Below are 10,890 nucleotides of genomic sequence, written 5' to 3' on the forward strand. Positions count from 1 at the left end.
TGACCATTCCCAGCAGGCTGCGGGGGGAGATGTAGCTAGGACGACCCCACCCTCTGCCCACAAAAACCACACAAGTAGCCCAGGAGAAAGGCAGCTGTAAGCAAGAGCGGAACTGCCCAGCCCTGCCCCTCTGAGCGCAGAGCCCCAGTAACACACTCCAGGATGGCAGCACAGGCTGCCCAGCGACCTGATGAGGGCCAGTTACCTGCTTGACCATCTTGCTGCTCTCACGGCCATACATGCGCAGTAAAGACCCCCAGTTCTTGACATGTGGGTGCAGCAGCTGAAGGATCTTCTGTGAGGCTAACTGCTTTCCAACTCTCTTGTTCTTACCTACACAGAGAAAGAGCAAGCTTGGAGAGAAGGGGCCATGAACAACCAGTGTTCATGGGACAGCCTGCTGCCCTTAGCCCTCCTGACCCACACCCTGATGGCCAGCCAGGGCACATTCTACAGGAATAGACAGCACTCTGCCACTTCTCTTGGCACCCGAGTCTCACAGCACCCAGCTGACACCTTGAGAGTGGCCCCTCAGAGTCCGGGAGCTGAGAGCACGACCACGCAAAGACACACAGCTGAGAGCTTCACTCCCGCCAAGACCCACATCACTGACACAGGGAGCAGCAGGATTCTGCTGGCTGTGTGAGGAGAAGGGCCTTTCCTCCTGCCACAGGGACAGGGGCTGGCCAGAGAAAGGGGTGGCAGGAGGGGAAAGGGAGAAGACAAAGTACAGGCAGGACAGCCGCCAGTCCACCTTAGGCTGAATGTGTAGCAGTCAGCACACACAGCTGGGCTTAGGGACGATGCCAGAGCAACAGCTGGGAGCAAGCCAGAGAAGCACAGGGCCACACCAGGGGCAACCCGCCTGGCATCACCCCCGGCAGCCACCAGGCAGCAGGGAAGGAGTCCTTACACCACCCTCGCACTGTGTGCTTGCCACACGCCATGACGTATTCACTCTTCTGGTTTTTCCCAGGAACCACTTCAAACTTGATAGACGTGTCACCCATTCCATGGTTTCTTTAAGAAAAAACAGACAACAGGTGGCATCCCCTGAGCAGAGCAGCCAGCGGCCTCTGAGGAGGGCTGCTCTGGGAAGCCCTTAAAGGCTGAGGAAAAAAGCAAGCCTCTCCCCCAGAATGCTTCTTACCCAGAGGAGGGAATTCTCCACACACCCGATTCAGGTCTGCAGGACTGACTGGTGGCCAGGGCCACGGGGCTGCTGTATACCCACAGAAACCCGGCCATGCCTCCGCCTTGGGACAAACAGCCACGAGGATACGAGATGCCAAAGAGGAGCTCCCCCCCCGACTCGGGAGGGAAGGCGCCCCCCTACCCTACCTTTTAAGGCACTCATGAAGGATCTGATATGGAGACAACAGCCCAGCCTTGCTGGTCAGCTCGTAGACCCGCGAGTCCTCGATGCTGATGTGGTTAAAATACTACAACACAAAGCAGAGGCTCATGAGTCCCCATCAGCCTTCTCGCGGCTGGGCCTGCAGTTGGCTTCCCCCAGATGCTTCGTATCTGTTCTTATGAGTTCGCCTAGCACATCATACCCCCAACTCTGCAAGAAACCCACCAGTTATGGGACACGCTCTGTACCTCATCATCCAGTTGCCCATCTCCAGAGCCCACAGTGCCCCTCTGCCCTCAGCACTGTGAGACAGAGTCTGGTATCCCAAGGGGACCCCAGGTACATGGCTGGCTGGCCAGGCCCACCTCACCTTGATCCAATTCTGATTCACAAGGCACCCTTCTCAGAACTCTAAAGATAAAGCAACTTTGGAGAGAGCCTTTACCATCGCCACAACTGAGGCTACAGGAGAGGGAAAGTAAGCCAGACCCAAAAGCTGGCCTTAAAAGGCCCAGCTCCCCAACAGCTGAAGCCCCATACAGCCACACAGAGCCCAGCCCCAGGTGGCCAGCAGGGGTCTGGCCCACTTTAGTTTCCAACAGTGTCATCAGCCTGGCTCTGCAGCCAACCCGAGAACACACACGGGAAGGGCAAGAGAGGCAGACAGGGAAACAAGATTCCCAAGTTACACTAGAGGGAATGGGGAGATTCCGCACAGCGAGGTGTAGGGAAGCTGCACCGGGCTGAGGTGCAGAGACAGCGCCCACTGCACGTTCCCTGACAAGGCCTTTGGCTAAAGCTGAGAGCTCCTCCTGGGTGAAAGACGCCATCCAGCCCACTCCAGAGCGTGGACAACCTCCCTGTTGGAGCTGCTGTGGCAACGTAACACAAATTAAATGGCTTAGGACAAGATGTTTATTCTCTTGATGTCCCGAAGTCCGAAATCGAGGCCTCTGGAGGGCCGTATTCCTTCAGAAGTCTCTAGGGAGCCTCTGTCAGCTCCTGGCGGCCCTGGCATCCCCTGGCTATGGCAGCATTGCTCTGATTTTCATATGGCCCAGTAGCCCTGCTCCTATTCCCTCTTCTTAGAGAAACACCAGACACACCGGATGAAGGGCCCCACCATACTGCTTCAGTGTGATCTCATGTTAACCTAACTAATGCTATCTGCAACCATCCTCTTTCCAAAAAAGACCACACTCTGAGGTACCGGAGATTAGGCATCAGCCACACCCACACAGAACTTCCCCCACCAGCCCTATTCTGGAGGGGTGTGCAGGGATCTGGAGCCTGCATGGCCCATAGGCTTTGAGAAAGCCTAGAATTAAATGATTCACACGCCTTGCTGTGCAGGCTCCACCGTGTGCCAAGTCCACTCTGCAGGGACGCTGGCCCTACAGACAGGGCAGCGGGCAGCTCCTCTGCCCTCACCGCTCCAGCAAGCAGCAAAAATGCCACCAGCAAGCAGCAAAAATGCCAACTTGCTTCAAGTGCATGGAAGAGGAAGGCGTTGGCCGGGCACAGTGGCTCACACCTGTAATCACAGCACTTTGGAAGGCTGAGGCAGGTGGATCACCTGAGCTCAGGATTTCGAGAGCAGCCTGGCCAACATGGTGAAATCCCATTTCTACTAAAAACACAAAAATTAGCCAGGCACAGTGGCGCGTGGCTGTAGTCCCAGCTACTCAGGAGGCTGAGGCAGGAGAATCATTTGAACCTGGAAGGCGGAGGCTAGAGCGAGCCGAGATCGCACCACTGTACTTCAGCCTGGGCAACAGAGCAAGACTCCGTCTCAAAAAGAAAAAAAAAAGAGTAAGACACTAGCCCTGAGGCTGGCAAGCAACAAATCCTCGAAGACACCGTTCCTCTCTAATGCACAAATCAACATGGGTCTTTTTTCAGGGAAGGTCACTTACCAAGAAATCAGGCCCTGGAACCTCAAGGTCTGGCCAAGCAGCTGACCAATTAGCAATGTCCAGTGCTCTCGGCACCCAAGGATCCACATACCCCACACAACTTCGGGACTGGCCCTGGAGAAGCTGAGGCCGTGGCTGGCACACACACAGCTAGAGAGCACGCTCAGAAGTTTCTGACAAAAGACCTACACCAGGATGCCCTGCACCAAGCTGCCTTGAGCCACACGTGCTACTTAGGGTTAATCCACCAAGGACAGGTGGAGGCTCCAGCTCATAAGAGCAGACGAATGGCAGAAGGGACCTGCAGGCAAATTCCTGTTGCTTCTGACAAACAGCATAGGAGAAACCTGAGCAATCAGTGCCTGGCAGACGCCAAAGGATAGCAACAGACGCCCGACACCTCTACGTTCCACTATCTAGATGAAATGGACCAATGCCTGGCAAGACACAAACTATCTCAGTAGTCTCAACAGCCCTACACCCATTCAAGAAACTCAACAGTAGTTCAGAGTAGTCATAGTTATAGTTAGTAGTTCATATACTAGTAGTTTAAAACTTTCACACTGGGAAAACTCCAGGCCCAAATTTTAAGGAAGAAATGATACCAATTCTGTATCTCTCTCTTACCCTTCAGAAAAACTCAGGAGGGCTTCTTCCCACTTCGCTAACCACACCATGACATGAACACCAAGTGACAACGGTACAAAAACTACACTCATATCCCTGATGAACACAGACACAGTAGGGAACTAGCAAATTAAAGCCATTAACACATGAAAAGGAATATATACCATGCCCAAGGAGGACTTATCCCAGGATGGCATTTTTTAAAAATCAACATAATTAACTATATTAACAAAGAAAACTGGATAAGAAATATACAGAAAAACTACTAGAATAAATGAATACAAATAAAACAAATTCTAGCTCTAATGCTAGCAATAAACAATCAATCAGAACTAATGTACTATTCACCACAGTGCCACACCTAAAATATTTAAGTATAAGTCTAGTAGACTATGCACAGGGCCTGTGTGCTGAAAACTGCCAACCACCCATGAAAACTAGCAAAGACGACCTGAATAAATAGACAGATGGACTGTGTTTACGATTTGGAAAACTCAATATTGTTAGGATATCCATTCACCCCAATTTGATCTACAGATTAAATACAATTCCAATCAAAATGCAGGCAGAATTTTTTTTTTTCCTGAGATGGAATCTTACTCTGTTGCCCACACTGGAGTGTGGTGGTGCCATCTTGGCTCACTGCAACCTCTGCCTCCCAGGTTCAAGCAATTCTCCTGCCTCAGCCTCCCAAGTAGCTGGGATTATAAGGGCCCACCACCATACCTGGCTAAGTTTTATATTTTTAGTAGAGACGGGGCTTCACCATGTAGGCCAGGCTGGTCTCGAACTCCTGACCTTGTGATCTGCCTGCCTCGGCCTCCCAAAATGCTGGGATTACAGGCATGAGCCACTGCACCCGGCCTTTTCTTTTCTTTTCTTTTCTTTAAGATGGAGTTTCGCTCTTGTTGTCCAGGCTGGAGTGCAATGGCACGATCTCGGCTCACTGCAACCTCCGCCTCCTGGTTTTAAGCAATTCTCCTGCCTCAGCCTCCCGAGTAGCTGGGATTACAGGTGTGCGCCACCACACCCAGCTAATTTTTGTATTTTAGTAGAGATGGGGTTTCACCATGTTGGTCAGACTGGTCTCAAGCTCCTGACTGCAGGTGATCCACCCACCTCAGCCTCCCAAAGTGCTGGGATTATAGGCATGAGACACCACACCTGGCCCAGAATTTTTTATAGAAACTGACAAATTGTTTCTAAAGTCTACATGGAATAGCAAAGGAGCTAGAATAGCCTAAACAATTTTTTGAGAAATAACAACAAAGTCAGAGAATTCCCACTCTCTCGTTCCAAGACTTCAAGTCATCAGGAAGGTATGGCATCAGTGAAAGGACACACAGCTTAAAGGACAGAAGAGAGCACCGAGGCCAGGCGCGGTGGCTCATGCCTATAATCCCAGCACTTCGGGAGGCCCAGGCGGGTGGATTACCTGAGGTCAGGAGCTTGAGACCAGTCTGACCAACATGGTGAAACCCTGTCTCCAAAAAAAAAGAGAGAGCCCCGAAACAGACACTTCCATGGTCACCCAGTGACTGAGAAAGGTGTAAGGGCAATTCAAGGTAAGCATGCACCTGCCACATGGCCCAGCAGCCCCATACCAGGGGTTTACCTGAAGGAAATGAATCCGCCCATCACACACAGACCTGGAGGCCTTAGAGCAGCCTTACTGCCCATCACCAAAACCCAGAAACTTGCCAGTGTCCCTCAAGGGAGAATGGAGAGATGCCCTAAGGGGCACAGCCACCTGATGGCCAGCACTCAGGAGTACAAATGACCACACTACAGACCTGTCACACCACGCCACGCCAGAGGCTAGGTCCAAAGGCTACCTGCCATGTGACTCCAATGAGAGGACATTCTGGTGCTGGCAAAACTACAGGGGCAGTTCAGTGCCTGCCAGAGGATACAGGTGAGAGAGCTTGGCCAACAAAGGATAATGTGGGAGTGTACGGAAATGTTCTGCACCTTGATTGTAGTGTTGGCTACATGACTCTGCATTTGTCAAAACTCATAGAACTGTACCAAAAAGTGAATTTAACTTTATATAAATTTTAAAATAAGTTGAAAAAAAATGAAAACACTTGGTCACTGATACCTAAATTTAATAGCCATGAACCACCAACCCACAGCTAGCAACAAAATATCAATAAGAGATCACCACAAATTTTAGGAAAAGGAAATGATGCCAGTTCTGTTCCTCCTTTTTCCCTTTTTAGTCAAGCAGCACACACGCTTTGCACTAAGCCTCTCCCTCCTGGCAATGGCACAGGGACCCAGAGCCCTTGGTGGACTCTGTGGCCACGGCACCTCAGCCATCAACCCGCTCCTCCTGGACGTATGTCAACCCCACCTCTGAAGTCCACACAAGGAGGGGATGCTACCCGATGGCCCAGGCTGTCCAGGGGACAGTCCAAGGACAGGTGTTGGTACCTCTGCACAGGGAGCTGGGAGGGGCAAGGGGCAGGGACACAACTTGAGAGCCTGCTCAGTGGGAGGGGACCAGCAAATAGGAAACTCCCAGGAACAGGAGGCAGCTGCCCCTGTCTAAACCCCCACTCTACAACTGAGGGAAAAGCAACTTTCCCCTCTGACAGATTTTAAAATGGGGACATCAGACTGCATACACACAAATCAGAAGGGTCAAAAAGCTTCTCAGGAGGGGCACATAGAAAAGGAACACTAAACCGAGGCATGGTATCATAAAAACACTGGGTCTTTTCTCAGGTTCCCAGAAAAGACCTCCTAAAACCCTGAGGATTTCCTGAGGCGTTTGTCTTTTGTGATTCAAAACGACCACACCACAGAGCTTATGCTGAGGAGGTGGCTCAGGGTGGGCTCCCCAGAAAGATCAAATGTGTGATTAGAGGGAAGGAACTTTCAGCCCTTCATAAAAAATAAGTTTCATAAGTAAAATGTTTCCCTGAGTTTCCTGAGCCCTAGTAAATTGCCAAGCCCAAGGAGGGGTCCCGTGCTGGGTGGCAGGGGCCCCCACTTGTAGATGGCATAGGAAGTGGGGCTGTCCCTTGGAACTGAGCTCCTTACCTGGGGAAATCTGACACTAGCTCCAGACAGACTGCAGCAAGGGAGGAGTGCAGGGGGTGTGGAAAAAGCCCCAGGCAGTGGAGTCTACAGCAGAAGCCACCACACGCCCTATCTCCATGTCCCTCTCCACCGGGGGAAACCTCTTCAGACTACTTGGCAAAGTAGTTTCAAGACAGCCTCTCCATTTCCCTAGAGTGGAAGAGCCCTAGAATGGAGGCTGAGAACTTGACTCCCAGCTGGGCCCTCTCTGGCACTAGAACCCACAGTGGCTCACGGACATTTCCACCACCCCATAACAAAGGACAGGCAGGGCCTTTACTCAGACAGGAAGGTGGCATGAGACCTACACAACTCAAGCACCATCATCTGCAATAATCCATGCTAAGAGTCTTGGTGGGCTGGGGTTTATGCAAGCGCTTCCCCGGAGGGCCTTGGAAGCCATCTTTCCCACAGTTGGGTCACTCAGAAATAAAGGTCAAATGTGGTCAGGTGCAGGGGCTCACACCTGTAATCCCAGCACTTTGGGAGACCAAGGCAGGCTGATCACAAGGTCAAGAGATCAAGACCATCCTGGCCAACATGGTAAAACCCCATCTCTACTAAAAATACGAAACGTAGCCAAGCATGATGGCACATGCCTGTAGTCCCAGCTACTCAGGAAGCTGAGGCAGGAGAATCTCCTGAACCTGGGAGGCAGATGTTGCAGTGAGCCGAGATCACGCCACTGTACTCCAGCCTGGCAACAGAGCAAGATCCTATCCCAAAAAAAAAAAAGTCAAATGTGACTCTTCCTGGAGCAGCTGGTACTTGGAGACCATGCTTGATCCAACTGTGGTCTGCAATCTGTCTGTAGCCTGTCCATGACGAAGCAGTTACATAAAGCACACAAAACATTCAGAAACTTGAGAGCACGAGGCCAGGTATGGTGGCTCACACCTGTAATCCCATCACTCTGGGAGGCTGAGGCAGGAGGACTGCTTGAAACCAGGAGCTGGAGAAACCTAAGATCAAGTTAGTACTACCATGGACACTTAACCATATTTTATAATGGCACCAGTTCACAAAGATAAGAAAACTTTACAAAACCCATTCTAAAGTAGTTCTGGAATGGCCAAATAAGGACCTACAAAATCTGCTCTCCCCATCAAAGCAAGAAGAACACTAAGCAAAAATGGTCAGAACCAATTCTTTCAGAACCCTGGAAACTAAAGAAAGGCTTTCAACAATCTGAGGAGTGCTGATTCAAGAAAGACAAGCAAGTCTTGCTAAGAACAAAGCATTGCTGGCATCTTAAGTCGCCCCATTCCCAGCCCTTCTCCCCAGCTCTGTGGTACCATACAATGCAGAACGGTCCTCAAGGCGCCAGGCCCAGAGAACTGTCACTGCTGGGTCTACCCTGGCCACCCACCTGTCTTTATTTGACCTCGATCACTGAAAACAGCTCAGTTCCTCAGGGCATTTGTCCAAAGCAATCAGTGGCAATTGTTTCACGTTGCAGCTGCTGGAGGCTGGGGCACTAGTGGGGCAAACAAGAGGCTGGCCAAGAAGCCAGGAAGTAAAAGCTGGAGATGTCCATGGGGCTCTGAAAGGCTCTAGCATATGTCTGGGAATGGCTGGGTGCAGGCCCAGGAAACCTCCCAGCTGACTGGCCTAGAGGCTCTGTGCAGGTGGGAGGGAAAGGCCAAGGCAGCTGGAAGCCACCAGAGCATGCCAGGTAAGCCCCACAGGCCCACAGCTCTCAACACAAGCCGGGAGACTTACTGGGTCAGAGAATTTAAGAAAATCCCTGTCCAAGCGACAGGAGACCACGTAGCTAAAGGGCCAGTGTATTCAGTGGTCATCACAAAGAATCCACACTTCACAAAATTAATCTAGGAAAGTCACTATTATGAGGTAAATTTTCACCCCCAAATTTACATGTTGAAGTCCCTCAGAATGCAACAGTATTTGGAGACAAGGTCTTTACAGAGAACATCAAGTTACAAAGAGGTCATTAGGGTGGGCCCTAATCCAGTGTGACAGGTGTGCTTATCAAATGGGGAATGTGGAGACCAGCATGACCAGCATGCACACAGGAAAAAGGGAATGAAGCCCGCCAGCCTCCACCCACGGAGAAAGGCCTTCCCTTAGTCTTCTGACACCTTCGTTTTGGACTTCTGGCTTCCAGAACTTGAAACTAAACATCTCTGTCATGTAAGCTTCCCAGTCTATGATACCTTGTTACAGCATCCCTAGCAGACTGATGCAGTCACAAATAGAGAGCAAGGACATATGACAGAAACTATAAACTTCGGGGAGATAAGGTAATCTAATTTCCAGAACTGCCACATTTTAAATGTCCAACTCTCCATGACAACAACAAATTCTGGACATGCAAAAAAAAAATTGGAAAGTAGAGGCTGGGCACAGTGGTTCATGCCTGTAATCCCAGCACTTTGGGAGGCCGAGGCAGGTGGATCATCTGAGGTGAGGAGTTCGAGACCAGCCTGGCCAACATGGCAAAACCCCGTTATCTACTAAAAACATAGAAATTATCCAGGTGTGATGGTGCGCGCCTGAAATCCCAGCTACTCGGGAGGCTGAGGCAGAAGAATTGCTTGAAAGTGGGAGGCAGAGGTTGCCGTGGACTGAGATCATGCCACTGCACTCCAGCCGGGGTGACAGAGCAAGACTCCTTCTCAAAAAAAAAAAAAAAAAAAAGAAAAGAAATAGCAAAGTAGAGACAGCCCACTCATGAAGGGAAAGGCAGTTTAATATACACTCTTCTCTGAGGACTGGATTTACCAGAAACAGACTTTACATCACCTACAGAAAACACGCTCAAAGGACTAAGTAACCTTAATGTCTAAAGAACTGAAGTATAATGCCAGCACGGTGGCTCACACCTGTAATCCCAACACTTTGGGAGGCTAAGGTGGGCAGATTGCTTCAGCCTGGGAGTTCGAGACCAGCCTCAGCAACACGTCGAAATCCCATCTCCACCCACTCCCAAAAGTACCAAAATATATATAAATATACATATATATAATTTTTTAAAAAAAGGATTAAAGTATACAAACAATGCATTACCCAATCGAGAATTTCAAAAAAGAGATAGAAATTATGAAACATTCACTAGAGGGGTTCACCAGCAGAACCTGAGCAGACAGAAGATGGAGGAGCAAACTTGAAGACAGGACAATTGAAATAATCCACTCTGAGAAAGAGAAAAAAGAACAGAGAAAAAAAACAACAGAGCCTCAGAGACCTGTGAGAGATCATCAAGTGTACAATTTACTGACCAAGAAAAAGAAGCCTTAAATTACTGAAATCAGGAATGACAGCAAGGGACCATCACAACCATATAGAAATAAAAAATGATCATATGGGGATACTAGAAACAAATATATGATAATCAATTAAATAATCTACATCAAATGGGAAAAAATTCTTAAAAAAAACACAAATGATCAATACTGGCTCAAGAAAAAATAGATAATCTCAATAGACCTATAACAAGACTGTATTGGCCAGGCACGGTGGCTCACACCTGTAATCCCAGCACTTTGGGAGGCCGAGGCAGGTGGATCACTTGAGGCCAGGAGTTCAATACCGGCTTGGCCAACATGGTGAAACCCCATCTCTTTAAAAAAAAAAGGAAAAAATGAAAACCTGGCCGGGCACGGTGGCTCATGCCCATAATCCCAGCATTCTGGGAGGCCAAGGCGGGTGGCTCACGAGGTCAGGAGTTCAAGACCAGCCTGGCCAAGATGAAATACAGAAAATACAGAACTACTAAAAATACAGAACTAAGCCGGGTGTGGTGGCAGGTGTCTATAATCCCAGCTACTCAGGAGGCCGAGGCAGGGAACAGCGTAAACCTGGGAGGGGGAGGTTGCAATGAGCCAAGATCAAGCTGCTGCACTCCAGCCTGGGTGACAGAGCAAGACTCCATCTCAAAAA

The 10,890-nt window shown here is 49.8% G+C and overlaps 1 protein-coding gene across 2 annotated transcripts in view; it reads right to left on the bottom strand.

Annotated features, from left to right (window-relative positions):
* The window catches only part of DGCR8 (DGCR8 microprocessor complex subunit), a 33,103-nt gene that overhangs the window by 4,217 nt on the left and 17,996 nt on the right, over positions 1-10,890 (bottom strand). For both annotated transcript variants that reach the window (XM_017512047.2, XM_037732651.1), the window contains exons 10-12: positions 1,342-1,442; positions 914-1,020; positions 206-333 (exon numbers count right to left, since the gene is read on the bottom strand). In XM_017512047.2, the coding sequence (XP_017367536.1) occupies positions 206-333; positions 914-1,020; positions 1,342-1,442 (336 nt within the window). The remainder of the gene's footprint in view (positions 1-205; positions 334-913; positions 1,021-1,341; positions 1,443-10,890) is intronic.

This window comes from Cebus imitator, unplaced genomic scaffold, assembly GCF_001604975.1.
Source record: "Cebus imitator isolate Cc_AM_T3 unplaced genomic scaffold, Cebus_imitator-1.0 Scaffold461, whole genome shotgun sequence".
Lineage (NCBI taxonomy): Eukaryota > Metazoa > Chordata > Mammalia > Primates > Cebidae > Cebus > Cebus imitator.